The sequence below is a fragment of the Natrix helvetica genome (assembly GCF_964273705.1).
Source record: "Natrix helvetica genome assembly, chromosome: 6".
Taxonomy (NCBI): domain Eukaryota; kingdom Metazoa; phylum Chordata; class Lepidosauria; order Squamata; family Natricidae; genus Natrix; species Natrix helvetica.
In genome coordinates, this window is record NC_138553.1 from 77,859,637 (window position 1) to 77,883,046 (window position 23,410).

Sequence of the window (23,410 nt, forward strand, 5' to 3'; positions counted from 1 at the left end):
TTTAATGTTATGTTCCGGCAGTGGATGGTATTAATATAAATATAATGCAATAGTTGTTGTGACATTTCATGTGGAGCTGTCAGAAATATGTGTCTTCTTATGGCACACCTTTTCTTTCCTTTTGTGTGAGTGGCTTTTTGGCCAGAAGATAACAAGGGGGTGCGGTATTCTGCTGTGTGATCTGTGCCACAGCAAAACAATCTGGCAGATGTTGCAGATTTTCTCCGATGGAAATCCTACCTATTCTACACATCTGGCTTTATATTCTTCTCAGGGCAAGTGTCTACTAATACTCCATAATTAATTGAGTAAAAGTTCTCTTCAGGTCAAACAGGTAGTTTATGCTGGAAGACATTCTTTCTGCTCGGTAGCTGCCTGAAATCAAAGTGTTAATTGTCTAACTCGGCAAACTTGGGAGATGGTTTAAAGTAGAGGTGAAATTCAGCAGGTTCTGGAGAACCGGTAGTGGAAAATTTGAGTAGTTCAGAGAATTAGCAAATACTGCCTCTGGCTGACCCAGAGTGGGGTGGGAATGGAGATTTTGCAGTATCCTTCCCCTGGAGTGGGGAGGGAATGGAGATTTTGCAGTATCCTTCCCCTGGAGTGGGGAGGAATGGAGATTTTGCAGTATTCTTCCCCTGGAGTGGGGAGGAATGGAGATTTTGCAGTATCCTTCCCCTGGAGTGGGGGGGGGGAATGGAGATTTTGCAGTATCCTTCCCCTGGAGTGGGGAGGGAATGGGGATTTTGCAGTATCCTTCCCCTGGAGTGGGATGGGAATGGAGATTTTGCAGTATCCTTCCCCTGGAGTGGGATGGGATTGGAGATTTTGCAGTATCCTTCCCCTGGAGTGGGGAGGAATGGAGATTTTGCAGTATCCTTCCCCTGGAGTGTGGTGGGAATGGAGATTTTGCAGTATCCTTCCCCTGGAGTGGGGAGGGAATGGGGATTTTGCAGTATCCTTCCCCTGGAGTGTGGTGGGAATAGAGATTTTGCAGTATCCTTCCCCTGGAGTGGGGTGGGAATGGAGATTTTGCAGTATCCTTCCCCTGGAGTGGGGAGGAATGGAGATTTTGCAGTATCCTTCCCCTGGAGTGGGATGGGATTGGAGATTTTGCAGTATCCTTCCCCTGGAGTGGGGAGGAATGGAGATTTTGCAGTATCCTTCCCCTGGAGTGGGGAGAAATGGAGATTTTGCAGTATCCTTCTCCTGGAGTGGGGAGGAATGGAGATTTTACAGTATCCTTCCCCTGGAGTGGGGTGGAAATGGAGATTTTGCAGTATCCTTCCCCTGGAGGGGGAAAATTGTGATATGTCATGTGACAACAATGTGAAACCGCAAATTTGACACCCCTGCCTAGACAATGTATATGACCCTCCACTCAATACTTTCCTCCAGGTTGAGATGAGCCATTAAAAGGCTATTTTTCAGTAGGCCATTCAGGCAACTGTGAGACTATTTAATATGTTCTGTAATATCTTCCTTGATACATTTTCACTGATATTTTAAACTCAGGAAAACTGATTCTGTAGCCTGAAGGGGACCAGAAAATTCTATTTTTTGTTAACCCAACCAAAGCATCATTTATACTTTCATATTGATGACTTAATTAACTTTAGCTTCTTGCAAGCTAACAAGTAATCAATAACCGCAAAGTAATAAGCAACTGGAAAGACAAATGGTGAGGCCCGTAGTGTGTTTGTTGCATACTTAAACATAGAGTAACCACTGAGAACTGCCATAGCACCCTTGAACCTTGAAATAAATGCCTCTACAACGAGGAAGAGAGGAGTTAAATACTTTATGTTGTAAGTCTCTTTATTTTCAAAGAGAAATTTAAATTGTCAGGTTTAAATTGATTTCAGCTATAAAGTTTCACATCCAGTATGACAACAACTTTCCAGAAACTTCATCCCATATTTGGAAGTTTGCTAATAAGAGAGGTTTATTGACATGAAACAACTAGATTGGATGCTTTGCTGAAGACAAGAATGAACAATTCATCATCATCTTTAACGACCCCATAATCCCTTGCAGGATAGAGTCTAAGCAATTGAATGGAGCTAGCAGAGTGTTTTACTGGCCAGATGCCTCTCCTCTCTCCGATGAGGAGTTTTATTCGGCAGATATATTCTCATTGTACCCAGAGAGAGAAATATCTGCCACTACCTAGGATTGAACTCACAGCCTCCTGATTGTGAGGCAAGAGCTCCACCTCTAGGCCACTGTATCAGTCCTACAAGAATGAAGAATTAATTATAAATAATTGACTTACAACAGTTCATTCAGTGACTGTTCAAAGTTACAATGGCACTGAAAAATGAGACTTACGACAATTTTTCATAGTTACGGCCTTTCTGGCCTCCCCATGATCACAGGATCAAAATTCAGACACTTGGCAAGTGGTTCATATTTATGACCATTGTTACGTCCCAAGGTCATATGATCCCCTTTTGTGACCGTCTGATCAGCAAAGTCAATAGAAAAACCCTTAACACTCAGGTTACTAATTTATCAACCTCAGTGATTCACTTAACTGGAGCAAGAAATGTCATAAGAATGGGACAAAAGTCCCTAAATGTCTCACTTAACAACAGAAATGTTGCGTTGATAAAATAAAATAATAAAATATAAAATAAATAATAAAATAAAATAAAATAATAAAACAAATAATAAAACAAAACACAATAATTTCATTTGGAAACAGTAAGATTGTCCTTCTGATAAACATCAGGCAAAGGCTGAATTAAGCAAAGCAAAGCAAAAAAAATTAAATTAAATTAAAATAAATTAAAATTAAATTAAATTAACATAAATTAAAATTAAATAAAATAAAATTAAAGCAAAACAAAACAAAGCAAAGCAAAGCAATAAAAATAAAATGAAATAATAAAATCAATAAAATAAAATGAAATAAAATAAAATAAAATAAAATAAAATAATAAAATAAAATAAGTAATAAAATAAAATAAATAAATATAATAAAATAATAATAAAATAAAATAAAATAAAAATTAATTAAAATTAAATTAAATTAAATTAAAATACATTAAAATAAAATAAAATAAAATAATAAAATAATAAATTAAAAAAATTAAATTAAATTAAATAGTAAAATAATAAAATAAATTAAAATAAAATAAATAAATAAATAAATTAAATTAAAATAAAATAAAACAAAATAATAAAATAAAATAAAATAAAATAAAATAATAGCAAGCAAAGCAAAGCAAAACAAAACAAAGCAATCAATCAATCAATAAATAAATAAATAAATAAATAAATAAATAAATAAATAAATAAATAAATAAATAAATAAATAAAATAGAGTAAAGAAAAGTAAAATAATAAAATAAAATAAAATAAAAAAAAATAAAAAAACGCAATGAATTCTTTTTCTCTTGAAGACAGTAAAATTGTCCTTCTGATAAACATCAGGCAAAGGCAAAATTAAATTCAATACCTCTAAATCCAGCCGGATTAATTTCGAAGCCATGGAAATGTTTTCCCCAAAGCAGGAGAAATCATCAAAACTTGCTCACCCCCAGACGCCAACAACATTCCTCTGTAATCTTCATGACATTCTAGGATTTGAATGTTTTCTTTTGGGGCAGCACGTGGAGACATGTTGTATGCACTAATTGCCACCCAAAAAAAAAAAAAAAAATGCATGGGAAAAATTGTTGCCGGTACTAGAATTTCAAAGGTTTCTGGGCTGCCAAATTCAATAGAGTTTTCTCTCTAGAAATGAGAAGTAATAAAACAGTGTTGTGATGACTAACCATAGGTAATGTTCCCCTTGCACATATGTGCTAGTCATTCCTGACTCTAGGGGGCAGTGCTCATCTCCATTTCAAAGCCGAAGAGCCAGCGCTGTCTGAAGATGTCTCTGTTGTCATGTGACCGGTATGACTAAATGCTGAAGGTGTACGGAACACTGTTACCTTCCGCCAAAGGTGGTCCCTATTTTTCTACTTGCATTTTTACATGCTTTCGAACTGCTAGGTTGGCAGAAGCTGGGATAAGTAACGGGAGCTCACTCCATTAAGCAGTGCTAGGGATTCGAACCCCCAAACTGCCAATCTTTCTGTTCGACAAGTTCAATGTCTTAGCCACCAAGCCACCACGTCTCTTTAACTATGTATTATCAATGGCCAAATCCAAAGCTCCTTAGATTTAATCTGTAGTTTATTGTTTTATAATAATAAGATTAAATAAAGGAATAGCAATAGCATTTAGACTTATATACCGCTCCATAATGCTTTACAGCACTTTCTAAGTAAACATATTGCCCTAACAATCTGGGTCCACATTTTACCAACCTCAGAAGGATGGAAGGCTGAGTAATGATTTTAATCTTCATTGCTTTTTTAAAAATGATTTTATTTCTAGTTTTTTTCTTTAAGATATATGAGTGCTTAGAGAATAGTACATTGTCTGGGTCAATTTACTCTATGCAAAATACTAATAACAATACTACTGTTTAGGCATACATAATAGTAACCTTTCAACGTCTAAGACTTACAAATACAGTATAGTTATAATGTTATTATATTTTGTAGCAGTGTACATAGTAGTGTTTCCCCAATTTCTACTTTCTACATCTTTTTTTTAACCCCTAATGCAACCATTCTCATATTAAGTATTGTGTATCTATCCATCATCTCTCTTTAAGTATACGTATTAGTCGTCTTTTAACTTCTAGCATTTACATAGTAATTATAGTAACTTATATCATGTGACAGTATACATAATAACATTTTCTCAGTTTCTAGCTATTTTCTAATCTTTAGTAAGACAAATCCCATATTTGTTTGTTTGTTTGTCAAACATGTAGAAGATAACAAGTATAGGTATGAACATAAACACGAACAAAGGAAATAAATACAGGTAAATGGGAAGAGTAGGACAGGTAGGCACACTGGAGGGCTTATGCATGCCTCCTTTACGGACCTCTAAGCTCTTGCTTAGCAACCAAAATGTTGGCTCAGGAACTCTGGCATTTGAAGCACGCAGGTCTTAAAGCTGTCAAGTTACAAGACCCTTGCACCCCTAGCCCTTTAGAAAAAAAAAACCCAGGGGTGTTCAAACTTGACAGCTTTAAGACTTGTGGACTTCAACTCCCAGAATTCCTCCTCCAGTCATGTTGGCTCAGGAACTCTGGCACTGAAGTGTGCAAATTTTAAAGCTGTCAAGTTACAAGACCCTTGCGCCCCTAACCCTTTAGGGGGGAAAAAACCCAGGGGTGTTCAAACTTGACAGCTTTAAGACTTGTGGACTTCAATTCCCAGAATTCTTCCTCTCACTCTTCATCTTGATGATGTGCGGACGGGCGGGGCGAAGGGAGCTGGAACCGGTTCTAAAAGGCACTATAGATTTGTGGAACCTCTTCTATAGAAGAGGTTAGAACTGGCAGGAACCCACCCCTGGATTGGACACACAAGATATTTGTCTCCAGTGCATAAGCTCTCGGTGTACATATAGTATAAACAACTAAATGATAAGTCATAGATCATAAATCATAAGATACAAACAACAAGTGATAACTCATAAGCTACTAATAGGAGTAGGTATCTTTATATTATTTTTAAATTTATATTCAGAATAAGGTATGTTCTGTAGTCTTAACTATCGATCCAAGAAGAGAACATATCTGGCAACATCTTGCGGCCTTCTTTACCCAAAATGGACATTGGCATTTAGAGTGACCTCTTGGCTTACCAGTCTCCTGTTGAAAACCCACATGAGGCCTGAAACCAACACACTGCTACCTCTATTGCATGATAACCCAGATTTCTGAAGACCTTGGATGGTCCTACTATGGTTCTGAGGAATTCTGGGAGTTAAAATCCACAGGTCTTAAAAGTGGCCGAGGTTTGACATCCCTGCTTTGTTTCATCGATTTCCCGATGCTAGAATTCAAATCCGAGTCGGGGAATACACCTTCTCTAGAAGGAGAGATACCTTCCACCGGAAATGTTTATATCTACTCTGTGGTCATTTATCCTTCTCCTCCTCCTTTCTTGTCTTCTAGTCATACAGTTCGGCTTCGTGACTCTCTTTGTGGCCTCCTTTCCTCTGGCTCCAGTGTTTGCCTTGTTGAACAACGTCATTGAAGTTCGACTCGATGCCAAAAAGTTTGTGGCTGAACTAAGACGGCCCAATACCGTGAGAGCAAAGGATATAGGTATGACGGGTGTTTTTTTAAATAAAAATAAATAAAGATTAAGGGAACCATGTTAAGGGATATATGACATAGGCGAGGTGTATTGAACTTGATTTCATTGAGTACCGCATCAGGGTTATGTTTGATCTTGGAGGGCCGGGGTGGACGTGGCAAGGCTGGGCGTGGCCAGCATGACATCACTTATCTTGGGGAGCACCTGTGGTGGCCCAAACATTCTGACTGTGAAAACAGGCTCCTGAACTCTGCTTTCAGCTGGGGCAGCCTCTTACAACCCTCTTCCAGTGAAAACGGAGCTTGTGTGGGCCACCCACAGCCCTCCCGACCTCCGTTTTTGCTGGCAGAGGCATCCCAGGTTGGTCCAGGGAGACCTGGCGGGCCAAATATAAGCACCCCGCAGGCCTAATCCGCCCCCCCGGGCCTTGAGTTTGACACCCCTGACATAGTCCATCCTCAACTTACAATGGGTTACTTAAAAACCATTCTACGTTTTTAGGCAAGAAGAACAAAGTGCACAGGTACAGTATAGGTGGTACCTTGCTCAATAGTAGTAACTGTGAGAGGGATCTTGGAGTCCTAGTGGACAACCGTTTAAGTATGAGCCAGCCGTGTGCAGCAGCTGCCAAAAAAGCCAACATAGTTCTAGGCTGCGTAAACAGAGGGATAGAATCAAGATCATGTGAAGGGTTAATACCACTTTATAAGGCCTTGGTAAGGCACACTTGGAATACAACATTCAGTTCTGGTCACCACGATGTAAAAAAGATGTGGAGACTCTAGAAAGAGTGCAGAGAAGAGGAACAAAGATGATTAGGGGACTGGAGACTAAAACATGAAGAATGGTTGCAGGAACTGGGTATGTCTAGTTTAACGAAAAGAAATAGGGGAGACGTGATAGCAGTGTTCCAATATCTTCCAACAACTGCCACAAAGAAGGTTACAAAATTAGGCACTGTCGCATAATGACCTATTTAATGACTGTCTCCACTTATGACCATAATTGTAGGTTTAGTTATGGTTATATGTCAAGGACTACCTGTATTTAGAATTTGCTTAATGAGGAGCCGACTAAAGAGTTCTTAACAAAGTTTTATGCTTTCTTGCAGGAATCTGGTTTAATATTTTGAGTGGCATCGGAAAATTTTCAGTCATAATTAATGTAAGTATTGGCTTCAAGCTTCCTGGTGTGACATAAGAAATTGGACAGAGTCAGTCAAATGTAACTTTATGTGCATTTTTCTTCTCAAATGAAAGTGTGCCAGTATTCAAGTCTTTGTTGACATAATTTTTAAAAAGCTTTTCCTCATAAATCGAACCTGTGAAGATGGAGCCAAAGTCATAGGAAATCTCAGTCTCCATTTTCCTCTCCCCTCTAACCCATGAAATATACAACGGTCAATTTTATTCATAAATATCGCCGTCCATCTTTTCTTTTTGGATAGGCCAATGGACAGCGCATTGGTGATCTGCCAGTATGTGTATTCACACATACACAGTCAGAGGCATCACAAGGGGAGGAGGGAACAGAACAGAACATAATACAAAATATGGAATAGAATGGAATGGAATGGAATGGAATGGAATGGAATAGAATGGAATGGAATAGAATAGAATAGAATAGAATAGAATAGAATAGAATAGAATAGAATAGAATAGAATAGAATAGAATAGAAAATATGGAATGGAAGAAGTAGAGTAGAGAAGAGAAGAGAAGAGAAGAGAAGAGAAGAGAAGAGAAGAGAAGAGAAGAGAAGAGTAGAATAGAATAAAATAGAATAATATTGGAATGAGGATGGAATAGAATAGAATAGAATAGAATAGAATAGAATAGAATAGAATAGAATAGAATAGAATAGAATAGAATAGAATAGAATAGAATAGAATAATATTGGAATGGAATGGAATGGAATAGAATAGGAATAGGAAATGGAATGGAATGGGATAGGATGGGATGGGATGGGATGGGATGGGATGGAACGGAATGGAATGGAATAATATTGGAATGGAATAGAATAGGAATAGGAATAGGAATAGGAATAGGAATAGGAATAGGAATAGGAATAGGAATAGGAATAGAATAGAATAGAATAGAATAGAATAGAATAGAATAGAATAGAATAGAATAGAATAGAATAGAATAGAATAGAATAGAATAGAATAGAATAGAATAGAATAGAATAGAAAATATGGAATGGAAGAAGTAGAGTAGAGAAGAGTAGAGTAGAGAAGAGAAGAGTAGAGTAGAGAAGAGAAGAGTAGAGTAGAGAAGAGAAGAGTAGAGTAGAGTAGAATAGAATAGAATAGAATAGAATAGAATAGAATAGAATAGAATAGAATAATATTGGAATGGAATGGGGATGGAATAGAATAGAATAGAATAGAATAGAATAGAATAGAATAGAATAGAATAGAATAGAATAGAATAGAATAGAATAGAATAGAATAGAATAGAATAGAATAGAATAGAATAATATTGGAATGGAATGGAATAGAATAGGAATAGGAATAGGGAATGGAATGGAATGCGATAGGATAGGATGGGATGGGATGGGATGGAATAGAATAATATTGGAATGGAATAGAATAGGAATAGGAATAGGAATAGAATAGAATAGAATAGAATAGAATAGTATTGGAATGGAATGGAATGGAATGGAATAGAGTAGGAATAGGAATAGGAATAGGAATAGGAATAGGAATAGGGAATGGAATGGAATGGAATGCGATAGGATAGGATGGGATGGGATGGGATGGGATGGAATGGAATGAAATAGAATAATATTGGAATGGAATAGAATAGGAATAGGAATAGGAATAGGGAATGGAATGGAATGGAATGCGATAGGATAGGATGGGATGGGATGGGATGGGATGGAATGGAATGGAATGAAATAGAATAATATTGGAATGGAATAGAATAGGAATAGGAATAGGAATAGGAATAGGAATAGGAATAGGAATAGGAATAGGAATAGGAATAGGAATAAGAATAGAATAGAATAGAATAGAATAGAATAGAATAGAATAGAATAGAATAGAATAGAATAGAATAGAATAGAATAGAATAGAACAGAACAGAACAGAACAGAACAGAACAGAATAATATTGGAATGGAGCAGAACAGAATATAAAAGAACAGAACAGAACAGAACTGGAAGGGACCTTGGAGGTCTTCTAGTCTAAGCCCAGCATGAAGGTGTTGGTGGGATCCTGCAATCAGAACCCAGTATGGACGATGCAAATAAAATGGACAATGCATGTAAAAACTAGAAGATTTTAAGAAGAGCCTGGATAGCCATTTGCCCAGAAAGTATAGACTAGAGTCTCCTGCTTGAACAGGGAGTTGGACTAGAAGACCTCCAAGGTCCCTTCCCGCTCTGTTATTCTCTTATTTCCGTTATAAGGCAGTCAAGCCTCCCTCGGATCCCTTCATGACAGTATATTTTCTAGAATTCATTTTTAAGTAATTTGAATATGAAAACAGTTGTTTCACATACCAAAGCACCGAAACAGTAATCCTGCAGCAAACCGATCACATCTCTCTTCCTCTTTTAACTTCTCAACTGTCTGTTGAAAATAGAAAGATTCTGCTTATTTTTACTAGACTATCTAATGCCTAAGGACTTTTGAGGCACGGAAGGCTTTTTTGTCTTCTCCCGATTCTGTATCTTTTTTTTCTTTCTTTCTACATATTAAATTATCTTTCAAAAGTGACATTCCTGTTGCATGAACTAAGTCAAATATTGTTTACATTCCATTCCTCGGTTTTGTAGAATCACTCTGCACCTCTCAAAGTGATCCGAAAACTTCCAAAGCGTAACATTTTGATAACAAATACTGGTTTGCTCTTAATTAGCCAATAACTATTATGTAGTCAAAAGCAACTTCCTCAGCTGACCCTGTTTTTTGAGATTAATCTTCCCCCCCGCCTTGGTGATATCAAATAACTTTTGGCCCCATGAAACAAGGTGAGATGCTAATATCTCTATTCTGCCGTGATATTACACTTAATCCAGGTTAGCCTTGGTTTGCTGAAGATTATACGCGTTTCGGCAAATCCCCAAATCCCACTCCTGGCTCACCCCGCCTACCCCTCCCACCCCACCCCTCCCAGGAGTCTCCCCATGGGCCATTTTGGATGCCAGGTAAGTGCAGGGCTCGCACGGAGGCTCAGGAAAGGCAGAAAATGGGCCACCTGGAGCAGTGGTGGGTTTCAAAAATTTTAGAACCTCTTCTGTAGGCGTGGCCTGCTTTGTGGGTGTGGCTTGCCAGCCATGTGACTGAGTGGGAGTGGCTTGACAGTCATGTGACTGGGTGGGTGTGGCCAACTTGTAAAATGTGGTGAAACTCACTTAACAACGCTCTTGCTTAGCAATCAAAATGTTGGCTCAGGAACTGGCATTTGAAGCATGCAAGCCTTAAAGCTGTCAAGTTACAAGACCCTTGCACCTCTAACCCTTTAGAAACAAAAACCCCAGGGGTGTTCAAACTTGACAGCTTTAAGACTTGTGGACTTCAACTCCCAGAATTCCTCCTCCAGGTCACGTTGGCTCAGGAACTCTGGCATTGAAGTGTGCAAGTTTTAAAGCTGTCAAGTTACAAGACCCTTGCACCCCTAACCCTTTAGAAAAAAAAAACCAGGGGTGTTCAAACTTGACAGCTTTAAGACTTTAAGGTTTAGATAGGACTCTTAGAGGTGGGCGGGGCGATTGGTGAGCCAGCCAATCAGGGAGTGGCAGGCAGGGCAAGCGTGGTGCAGATGGGCAGGGGGAGGGACCTGGAACCGGTTCTAAACGGCACGGTAGATTTGTGGAACCTCTTCTATAGAAGAGGTTAGAACTGGCAGGAACCCACCCCTAACCTGGAGGCTCTGGAAGGGCCCATTTCCAGTCTCCAGGAAGCCTCCGGAGCCCGGGAAGGATGAAAACGCCCTCCCCTTTCCCCAGATGTGGGTTGCTCCCGGATTGGCCTGGGTCGGCCGAACTGGTAGTGGTGGCAATGGGAGGCTCCGCCCACCTGCCCAGATGCTTCTGCGCATGCACAAAAGCATCACACGCAGGCAAGCGCACGGGTGAGTACGGAGCGCACCGGTAGTGCCGGAATTTGAAACCCACCTCTGCGGGGGGGGGGCATGGTGCAGGAGGTCGATTAGGCCATGCCAACCATGGCCACGCCCATCCAGCAACTGGGCAGAGAACCTGTTGCTAAAATTTTTGAAGCTCGCCCCTGATGTAATCTGTGTGGATGAGCATAGGGGGAACATAGCTAGAGGGCTAGAAGAAGAAAACAAAGACCTTGATAAACCCATCACTGTCCAATTTTTTGCCCTCCAAAGTGGGTCCCTGATCCAACTGTAAACAGCTAAAATCTTTGGTCATCCAGCAAATTCAGATGGACGATGCATTTCTGATGGACGCCACTTCATAACTATTTAGGGCATGCTCTCATTAAACGTGTCTAGAACTGTTTTCTGACAATGTTGTTATAAGCTAAAACTAAGGAGACTTTTCCTGTCAGTGAGAACAATTGGTCAAAGGAACAGCTTGCCTTCAGAAGTTGTGGGTGCTACACAGAGGTGGATTCAGGATCCTGTCGCAACCAGTACACTGCGATGGGGCCGGGCATCCTTGGTGGGCCCATGCGCTGTGCACACAACTGCATGCCACTGCCCTGTGGCACTCAGCTGCTCGGCGGAGATCGCGCAGGTGCCGTACGCTGTATGCACATGCGCAATTGGCCCCATTTCCCTCAAAAAGCAGTAAGGAATACGGGTGGGTGGCCCACCATTCTGGTATTCTGGCTGCTGCTCCCAGCTACCACCGGTCCTCCCATACCACCCGGAACCCACCATTGGTGTTCCATCACCAGATGTTTTTAAGAAGAGCCTGGACAGCCATTTGTTCGAAATAGTATAGGGAATCCTGTTTGAGCAGAGTGTTAAATTAGAAGACTTCCAAGGTCCCTTCCAACTATATTATCCTATTGGGATTCATTGTTGCAATGTACTTTTATGCAACAACTACAGTAATTTTTAGCCAGTAGATGGCAGTGTTTACAAGTTTGGATCTATGGTATACACTGGATGCTCTTTTGTTCTAAGTAGAGTTTCCTGTTTCTTGTTACAGTTATACAGTTGAGCAGTAAAGCACATGGTGACTGTGCTCTTTGTTTGCTCTGCATGGTGCTTTATATAAACAGAATTTCTAACAGGACCTCTTGCCGATTGATGTTGAAAACAACTTTGTTTTCTTCCAGGCCTTTGTCATTGCAGTAACATCGGATTTTATTCCACGCCTTGTCTACCAATATGTGTACAGTCACAACGGGACCATGCACGGCTTCATCAATCACACCCTGTCATACTTCAACGTCAGCGACTTTAAGCCTGGAACCCAGCCAGAAAACTCACCATTTGAAGAGGAGGTTTCATTCTGCAGGTAAAGCAGGTGCCTTTCATTTTTGTTGTGCCTGTCAAACCTCTGGTGAGATCAATCCAGCTGCAGATGTTCAGACCTTCAAACAAGGGAGTCATTATACTGTTAGTCAAAGAAGGCAGATTTAGAAACCAAAGTTTTTGTGATCTTGTTTTGATACAGGTACTGTAAGTCCTCGATCACAATTGAGCGCAAAATTTCCTTTGCCAACCGTTGCTCGGTGAGTTTTGCCACGGTGTACGACCTTTCTTGCCACAGTTGTTAAATGAATTCCTGCAATTGTTAAATGATAGCACGGTCGTTAAGCGAATCAGGCTTCCCTCTTGACTTTGCTTGTCAGAAGGTCACAAAAGGGGATGGCACGAACCTGGGATACTGCAACATCATAAAGATGAACCAGGCATGCAAAGTTTGATCACGCAACTACGGGGCCGTTGCAATGCTGTATGCCTAATAAGTCACTTTTCTGAGTGCCGTTACTTCAAAACAAACTGTTGTAAGTCAAGAACTATACGTACTCCAAAGCAGGGGGTACCAATCTTTCAGATCTCAGGGACCACTAAATTTATAATTTTAAATCGCACGGACCACTAATATGAATTGGTGGCAGGATGGGGTCCTTCAGCCACAGTGACATGCAGTGAGGTTAATGGCTGGTGAGGCTGGTGACGTCATCAGGAAGGCGGGGAATGGGACCACGTGTGCTGGAGGCACACATTTCTGCCTCCGCCCTCCGCAGCTCCCGGGTGCGCACGGACGGAGGTAGGCAGAATGGCGCCGAGGCAGTCCGGCGGGCGAGCGACCAAGGATCAGGCTGCCTCGCTCGCTCTTTCGTCCACCCGGATTGCCTCGGTGTCGCTGTGGCTACCTCGTCCGTGCACGCCCGGGAGCTGCGGAGAGCGGAGGCAGAAATGTTGGCGTTTCTGGATGACGAAGGCACAAAAGCGACTGTCGACTGGCGCTTTCATGCCTTCGTCATCTGGGAGCGCCGACAACATTTCTGCCTCCGCCCTCCGCAGCTCCCGGGTGCGCATGGACGGATGTATAATATTATAATATTATATATATAGTATAGAATATTATATACTATTATTTCATGAAGAGAGGTGAGGCTCTGCCTCCCTTGCCTCCCCTGACCGCATGTCCCTGTTCAGCCACTTAGCTTGGCTGCCTCTTAGCGAAGAGAAGCACTCAGGGTCAATCCTAGATTTGTTGCCCATTGCAGCTAGGAATGTCAAATACGGCCAAGAATGACTGTAGCCAGCCCGGATGCTCGATCAGCCGCCTGCAAACATTGTCTTTCAAGGAGCCCGGCCAAAGTTTCGCACACTGCTCACTGAAGCGCCTGGACTTCCATAGAGGGAGGGATGGGACAGACAGGCTGGAGCTACTAAACAGGCAGCCAAGCTAAGCGCCTGTCAGCGAGCGGGAGTAATTGCTTTGGTAGGCCGTATCTGGCCCAGGGGGCGTAGTTTGAGAATCCCTGATTTAGTGCAATATAAAAAAATGCAAAGATTTTTCTTTTCTGTATAAAGTTTTTATTTTATTTTTTGTTACACATTTTAAAACCTCTTTGCAAGCGAAGTGTTGCCCGTCCGTCCGTCCGTCTGTCCCCTCCCTTTTACATTCTCTCTTACACATAATTCATTTTACATCACATTATCATTTCTAATTTCGGCCCCACATTTTCTTACCATATTTCCATCTTAAATTTAAATTTTTCTTAACAAATAAACAAAATCATTTTTTTTTTGCCCTTTCAGAAAAAAGTATGGAAACTTTATCTTTTCATTTTCCATTTGTTATTTCTAGTTTCTATGTGCAGCATAGATCATCAAATTCCATTTTAAAATAACAAGCATTTTACTTAATTGGTTATCCACACTTAACAATATTATCTTATTTAGCTATATGTCATCAACAGTATCAACATATTTCATTTTCTACCAATATCTCTCTTTTTTAACCTTCCTCCTTTCCTTACCATTTTCTCTTAACATCTCTTGTCCTCTTTAGTGTTTCATTTTTCTTCAACTTTCTTTTCCTCCTCTGCTTCCTACTCTTAAATTCCCTTTTTTCTTCTTCTTTTTCCTTCTGTATGTCTTCTGATTTCCCCCTATCATTCTTCTATAATTTATTTGAGTAAACCTCCCTTGGGCTCCTCTTTTTTGCTTCCCGCTATTTCTCTCTTAAAAATGCAAATATTTTTTCTACAGACCACCAAAATTTTCTTGTGGACAATCAATGGTCCACAGACCAGCAGTTGGTGACCACTGGTGAAAACCATCCTTCACCAGACTGGAAAAAGAAGAGTACATATTAAATGATAGAATATGATTGAAAAATCTCTTGCATTTTTGATGTAAATTTTTTTGGGAGAGCCCAACATTTTTAGTGGACTTTGGGACTATGTTTTTCCCTTCTGAAGCTTCCTACCTGGAACTCCCTCGTTTGCCTTTTAAATCGATGTTATGGATACCCGATTAAAACGTCCACCTTGCACGTATCCTACCCCATCCTCCAGTGTCTCAAAGCCACGTGGGTCTTTGTGTGTCTGGAGGCAGCCATGCTCCCGTGTGCAGACATGCTCTCAAGGCATGATCTATTGAACACCTGGCCATTTCATACATAGTAGCTGGGGTGGAATTGTTTGATTTTTTAAAGAGCCAGAACATGTTAGGACAAATAGCTTTTCGCCCAAAGAAGGAGGGGAAAAAAACCTTCACTCTTTGCTTTGAAACAAACAATGCAATTTCAGAATAAATGAGAAGTGGGGGAAAAGACCAGTTGGAAAACAGCCTAAAGAATATACAATGGAGTTGTAATACATTGAAAGGAAGGGTGCATTTTAAAGTCCAAGGAAAGTTCTTCTCTTTTCAACCTTCAACCTCCATGTGACTCCCACAGCCTCTGGCCTGCCTAGCAGCCAAAAGGACTGATTTTGGAGCAGTTCCTATCTCAACAAGAATTGGTTCCATTGGAGAATTATGGAATGGGTTTCCAAGCAGAAGCAAAATTAACTGTATTATTTTCTTTAACCAAAGCCTTCAATTTAGCCACCTTTCCTAACTCCATCAACTCAAAGGACTCAAAGTATCCTTCCGTGTGTGTGTGTGTGTGTGTGTGTGTGTGTGTGTGTGTGTGTGTGTGTTTGTGTGCGTGCGTGCGTGTGAGAGAGAGGTGGGTTCCTACCGATTCGGCCTGGTTCGGCCCAGTTCAGCTAAGTAGGTAGGAAATCGGCTGCCCATGTCCCCGAAATGGTTCTATTGGTGCCATTTTGTTTTTTGTGTTTCCCTGAGGGAACCAGCAGTAAAAGAATCCAGAACCCACCACTGGTGTGTGTGTGTGTGTGTGTGTGTGTGTGTGTGTGTGTTGATCCATTGATCCTCTGCTATCCCCTTCTCTCCCTCAGGCTGGCCCCATTGATTCTCTCCAAACTTCCAGCGTGCAGGCTGGATGAGTCACGTGCTGGCCACGCCCAAGTGGCAGTTGGAAAAGAATTCTTTTCAGGTTGGGCGGGGAAGTAGAACATCTAACTCCTTAGCATCAGAGCGTGTTAATATTAATTAAGAAATACTCATGATCTGATGGTCATTTCGAAAAATCCTTTCTTAGCGAGCACCTAGAAGCCGAGAGGAACATACGTGCCAAAGTTCAAGTTTATAGGCTTTACGGTTCTGGAGATTTTGTGATGCCGCGTGAGCGGCATTTCACTTTTATATAGATAGATAGATAGATTAAAAAAATTAAAAACTTGGAAAAGAAAAGAAAAGAAAATAGGCTGGGGAAATAGCGAAGCCCTTTTGTTCTTAAATGGGTGTGATCTCATCAAAGCAGGCCTACGCCGACAACCGGCATTCTCCTCAGCCCGTAGATTAAACCATCTCAATCACAAAGTTCAAACTCTCCCCGATGAGGATGCATTCTTGAAATAGGTCAGGTTTTGCACCCTCCCTTCTCAGTGCTCTGGTATTCGGTTCTAAATAAACATTGCAGCGGGTACTTATCTGTGGCATGTGATTAACCATTATGGGTTGTTGTTTTTTCTCCCTCAAGGCAAAACCTAAAGTAAATTTAGCTCAAAAGAGACTTCACTGCAGAGCTGCCCCTCCAAAGCCCATGGATCGGTGTGCAGGATGGGAAAATGGATATTTTCCCCTGTTGTTAAAGCCGCTCATCATATTTCACAAAACTCTACATCGAGTTTCCGATAGGCACCTTTCTCACAGTCTGACATTACAGTAGTGGCCAAAATTGTGGAAAACTTTTGGGAAAAGTGCATTTTTGAGGTTTGATGGCTAATAACACCACTTTTTTTTTGAGTTTCAAGATAATCATATTCTACCGCTGGGAAAAGCCCAGACCTTAACCTAACTGAAAATATATGGAATTGACTAAAGAAACTTGTCAGTCAGAAGTGACCCAGCAATAAAACTCAGTTAATAGAAGCAATCATTCAATCTTGGTTTCACATTGTAACAGCTGCAGAGCTAAAAGACTTGGTTCACTCCATGGGAAGACGTTGTAAGGCCGTAATTCATGCTAAAGGTTACCCAACTAAGGATTAACTGGCATGGTGATCATTTTTGTATATCTCATTATTTTCTCTGTGTTTCATTTTCCTTCTTTATAAGTGCTATTCTAATAGCAAAATCCTTCATAAAGGTTATTGCATTACATTCTTGATTAAATCATCTTTCCATTGATATATAATTTTACAGTACTACTCCAAAAAAAACCTGTTGTTTTTAGCTAGTTTTACAAAATACACTTTTCCCAAAAGGTTTCCACAATTTTGGCCACTACTGTATATTTTTAAGCCTGTATGTAGTATTTAAGTATGTAGGGTGTACCAAAGATGCTTTTTTTTTTCAAGAGGCAACTGGACTTTCTGGTTTTTTCCTTGAAGATATCTCGCTTCTCGTCCAAGAAGCTTCTTCAGCTCTGACTGGATGGTGAGGAGTTGAAGAAGCTTCTTGGATGAGAAGTGAAGTGCCTTCAAAGAAAACAGAAACTCCAGTGGCCTCTTGAAAAAAGCACCTTTGAGACAACCATAACCTGGATGACTGAGAATCTCCATAGATGTGTAAGCAATATGTAGTATTTATGCAGTCCTCGACTTACAATCACAATTGAGCCCAACATTTCTGTTGCTAAGGGAGACAGTTATTAAGTGAGTATTGCCCCATCGTATGAGCTTTCTTGCCACAGTTGTGAAGTTTAATCCCCTCAATTGTTTACTTAGTAACCCCGTCGTTAAGTGAATCTGGTCATTATTCAGGGATTAATGTCTGGTTACACCATAAGAATTAAAACACCCAATAATATATGAGCAACTAGGATTGAAAAAAAGCATTGTATTCTGAATAAAAGCCAAAACAAACATTTGCAAAGAAAAATATATACGACAGAATGGGTATAGATAAGATATATTCTCAGCGCTTCACATCTATGGGCCTCAGTACTTGCTTTTGTTCACACAGCTTGAGAACAGATGAATTTTTTTTTTTAAAAAAACGTGATTTACAATGTACGGTTAGTCCTCATCTTACGACCATAATTGAGCCCAAAATGTATGTTGCTAAGTGAAAAATGCGTTAAGTTGCCCCATTTTATTACTTTTCTTACCACATTTCTGAAGTGGATCCCTGCAGCTGTTCAGTTAGCGACACGGCTCGGGCTTCCCCACTGATTTTGCATGTCAGAAGGTCGCCAAAAGGGATCACGTGACCCCAGGACACTGCCACCGTCATAACTATGAATCACTTGCCAAGGGTCAGAATTTTGATCACGTGACCATGGGGAGGTTGGTCAGAAGCGTGAAAAGCGTGAAATTGTCCTAAGCGGGATCCTTTGTTCTGAGCCAGTGATGGCTAATCTTTTTGTCCTCGCGTGCACAAAAGCATGCCCGTGGGCGCAACAATACCTGGGTGCGTGCCCACACCCGTAATGCAATTTGTATGTGACCCCCACGCACTGTCCCACCCGTCATGTATATGTCCTCAACACCACTACCACCCTGTGCCCTGTTTTGGGCCTAGCAGGCCTCCCTGAAGCCTCCTGGGACCAAAAATGGACCATGGGAGGGCACGCCCCACACATCACACTCTTTCCCACATGCGGGCACATCTCCGGCATGCACCTCGCCCCCACGTATGCGCATCAGAGACCTGAAAATCAGCCGGCTGACAGGAGGTGGCCCATTCATGCGCAGTGGAACTGAGCTGAGGCGCCGGGTCACATTCTTGCAGAGAGGGCTCAGCATGCCACCTGTGGCACGAATGCCATAGGTTCGCCATCACGGTTCTAAGCACCCCACGGGCCTTGAGTTTGACACACACCCTCCCACGCGTTAAAGGAACAGGGAGGCGTTTTTTTGATCATCCAGGTGCCCAAGCGACCTGCTGAAAAACGGGCCCAACAGATCGTGACCTTCTCGTTCATGGGATAAAGATGGCAATAACTAAAACGTGTCGTTCTATCCAGGGCTAACATCTCTGGAGGCTGCAATCCAAGAGACACAGAACCAATCCTTTTTCTTACATCTGCAGCCTCCCTGGGAGTCCTCCTGATGAATTGCTGTTCCAGCGGTGGAAGGAACATATTTGTCCCCTGGTGTTGATTCCCCGGGATGGCTGCCATGGTCCAGTGGAACAATATGACGTTATCTACCGTAGGAATGTCACAATACGCTTGATTTTCCTAGCCCTTTATCGTTGTTGTTGTTTTTCCCCAGCCATTCTGGAAACTTTCCTTCTCTTTATGTAGAACGGAGCTCTCTGCCCTCAGAGCCATTTTGATCTCTCTCCATCTCATGGAGGAAGAGCTCATGAGGTTCTTTTTAAGGCTGTCACGAAACCTTGTGAGGTAATTTCTTTTTTGTTATTATTATATTAAGCAGATGGCATCGCACGGCGTTCTCGGTACCGCTGGTCTTCATTTACCTCCGTCGTGTTCAGATTGACGTCATATTTTCCGTGCCAGTTCTCTTTCTTTGGGTTGCGTCGGCTGCGCCACTTGTTCAAGTATGGGACACTCGGTGTGCTCACACCCGCATACCTGAAGTTCTGCAAAGCCACAATAATACACACTCTGCCCGCTTTCCGCTATTGTCTTTAAGCAATGAACAAGAAAGCTCCTTTCAGGCGTTCGCTGTTGTGTGATGCTAGGAGTAGAATGCCAAAAAGTTGTGGTTTTGGTACCAGTCGCATCAGTTAGGAAAGGTCAACCTTTTTTTTAAAAAAAAAGTGTGCTTCACCATCCAGATGTGTCTCTTGGCAAACATTGTCTTTTCGCGTGGACCGTTAGCGTCTGTTAGCCTCCATCTTTTTTCTATCTTCTTGAATATGTTGTAGATCTTTCTGCAATCTGAAAGTTCAGAGAATGGACCATTTTTTAAAAAAAAACCCTGCACACCCGCTCCATGAGTCCCAAAATCTTGGGGTTATGCAAAAAGTCTCATTCAGAATAAGGGACACGGTGGCTCAGTGGCTAAGAAGCTGAGCTTGTCGATCAGAAAGGTTGACAGTTCGGCGGGTCGAATCCCTAGCACCGCGTAATGGAGTGAGCTCCCGTGACTCATCCCTGCTTCTGCCAACCTAGCAGTTCGAAAGCACGTAAAAAATGCAAGTGGAAAAATGGGAACCACCCTTGGTGGGAGGGTAACAGCATTCCGTACGTCTTCGGTATTTAGTCATGCAGGCCACATGACCACGGAGACGTCTTTGGAGAGTGCTGGCTCTTTGGCTTTGAAACAGGGATGAGCATCACCCCCTAGAGTCGGAAATGGCTAGCACATATGTACGAGGGGAAACTTTACCATTATCTGTTATGTCTTCCAGGTTCTCCATAGCTTGCAAAAATCTAGTTAAGATAAGATAATCTTTATTGTCATTTTTTACGATGAGCACTGACATAAGATAAGAAACTCTGAGAAAATCAAAGCCTTCAATTTTTATCTACTGCCACAGACATGAGATTAGGATGACACCATTATGTGTTTTCTGCAACTGTTCTGACCTTGGTTATAAGTACTGGATGGCGTCTGTTTATCACGGTTTTGTCTCTTTCCAAGATTCACCTCTGCTATCTTCACCAGGGGTGGATCTTCTGCTAACTTCATGAGTATGTCTGCCGTCTACGCAATGTAATTCCAATGTAACTCCCATGTAACTCCCATCACTCCTAATGTCCAGGCTCTTCTTCAAAACCTCCGGTGTTGAATCACCCATAACGTATGAAGGCAAGCTGTTCCACTGGTTAGTTGTTAATTATTAACGGTTAATGCCATGTCTAATTATACAACAGTAATAAAATGAATATAATCAAACCATACATTCAAGGACATACGTATATTTTAATGTATGGCTTGATTATATTCGTTTTATTAGTATTATATGAATAAACATGGTATTAGCAATTAATAATTAACAATTTACCAGTGGAACGGATTTCCTTTAGACATTGTGGGTGCTTTTTCATCACTGAAGGTTTTGAAGAAGAGACTGGAAAGCCACGTGGCTGAAATGGTATAAGGTTTCCTACTTGAGTAGGGGGTTGGACTAGAAGACCTCCAAGATCCCTTCCAGCTCTATTCTGATCGGATTAATGGCACAGCAGCCAAACAGAACTGTAATAGACTCCAACAGACAGTTAGGATTGCAGAAAAAGCAATTGCTACCAACCTGCCTTCCACTGAGGACCTGTATACTTGCACAGGTCAGAAAGAGGGCTGACAAAATATCTACATCACATCCTGGACAGAAACTGTTTCAACTTCTCCCCTCAGGAAGCCAGTACTGGGCAGCGTCAGGGTTCCAAATAGCATCCAAAAGTGAATCAGAATCCAAGGCAAAGTTCCAATTTATTAAGAGAGCCATGTCTTGGCACATCTGGGAAAACCTGAATCTGAAAGCTTCCAGGTTTCCCCCACCCAGTTGAAAGTTCAAGATCTTGCCCCTCCTCCCCATCCACAAGTCTATCCCATGGTCCAATCTTCCACTGCCATGCTGGCAGTTCCATCCATCCAGTTCCAACCAGGGGCAAAGACAAAGGATGACCTTGGCTTTCTAGAAAGAATGTTGTTATGGCTACATATCATCCAACTCCGTATAACCCCCACACAAAGATAGTTTCTACCACCATCACCACCCCGCCCCCAACGCCATCACTCTCCCGGAAGCTTAATTCCCACAGTGATGTCTCCCTTCTCATTTTTTCCCCCCATCTTCTCATCTTTCCTACTGTCTTCTCCTCTTGGTTTCTTAGGATTTATCAGTTGTGGCTTGTAACTTGTGATTAAAGATTGTAACTACGATTTACACACGCGTGGTGTCCAATGTCTTTATCTTTATTTAATAAACATTTATTCAAATAGAAAAAAGGAAAGGCCTCCTTTTAAGAAAACCAGGGCTGGCAAGAAAGTATTCGATACAGGTAGTCCTTGACTTGCAACAGTTCACTTAGCGACCGTTCAAAGTTACAACGGCACTGAAAAAAGCGACTTACGTCCATTTTTCACACTTATGACTGTCGCAGCACACACACACCCCCATGGTCACGTGATTTACATTTAGATGCTTGACAATGGACTCAGAGTTATGACGGTTACAGTGTCCCGGGGTCACGTGATCCGCTTTTGTGGATCCTTCTGATCGGCAAAATCAATGGGGAAGACCGATTCACTTAACAACCGCGTCGCTAACAGAACAGCTGCTGTGATTCACTTAACAAATGTGGTGACAAAAGTAATAAAATAGGGCAACTTAACATATTTTTCACTTAGCGACATAAATTTTGGGCTCAATTATGGTCGTAAGATGAGGACTAACCGTACATTGTAAATCACGTTTTTTTTTAAAAAAAAATTCATCTGTTCTCAAGCTGTGTGAACAAAAGCAAGTACTGAGGCCCAAAGATCTGAAGCGCTGAGAATATATCTTATCTATACCCATTCTGTCGTATATATTTTTCTTTGCAAATGTTTCTTTGGCTTTTATTCAGAATACAATGCTTTTTTCAATCACATATGCTTTGATGTTTTAATTCTTATGATGTAACTAGACATTAAAGGTAAAGGTAAAGGTTCCCCTCGTACATATGTACTAGTCGTTCCCGACTCTAGGGAACGGTGCTCATCTCTGTTTCAAAGCTGAAGAGCCAGCACTGTCCGAAGACATCTCCGTGGTCACGTGGCCGGCATGACTCAATGCTGAAGGTGCACAGAACGCTGTTCCCTTCCCACCAAAGGTGGTGCCTATTTTTCTACTTGCATTTTTTACCTGCTTTCGAACTGCTAGGTTGGCAGAAGCTGGGACAAGTAATGGGAGCTCACCCCTTTACGCGGCACTAGGGATTTGAACTGCCAAACTGTCGACCTTTCTGATTGACAAGTTCAGTGTCTTAGCCGCTGAGCCACTATGTCCCTACAACTAGACTTTAATCCCTAAATAATAACCAAATGTGAAAATTGAAACTTTTTTAAGTAAAGAAGAATGGGTGTTGCTCTTAAAATTATTGTTTAATGTGCCGGTTTTATATTTCAGGTTTAAGGATTACAGAGAACCCCCGTGGGCAGAAAACTCATATGAATTCTCTAAGCAGTATTGGTCTGTTCTGTCCGCCCGTCTGGCATTCGTCATTATCTTTCAGGTAAACATTTTCACTTCCGTATTACTTTTTCCTGGAGCAGGAGTCGGCAACCTGCGGCTCTGGAGCCGCATGTGGCTCTTTCATCCCTCTGCTGCAGCTCCCTATCGCCGGTCGGCTCCAAAATTGATAAGGCTTTTGGTTA

The 23,410-nt window shown here is 41.3% G+C and overlaps 1 protein-coding gene across 1 annotated transcript in view; it reads left to right on the forward strand.

Moving 5' to 3' along the window:
• The window catches only part of ANO2 (anoctamin 2), a 140,693-nt gene that overhangs the window by 112,298 nt on the left and 4,985 nt on the right, over positions 1–23,410 (forward strand). The window contains exons 20-23 of the mRNA XM_081957963.1: positions 6,035–6,187; positions 7,291–7,343; positions 12,440–12,621; positions 23,163–23,268. Coding sequence (XP_081814089.1) covers positions 6,035–6,187; positions 7,291–7,343; positions 12,440–12,621; positions 23,163–23,268 — 494 coding nt within the window. The remainder of the gene's footprint in view (positions 1–6,034; positions 6,188–7,290; positions 7,344–12,439; positions 12,622–23,162; positions 23,269–23,410) is intronic.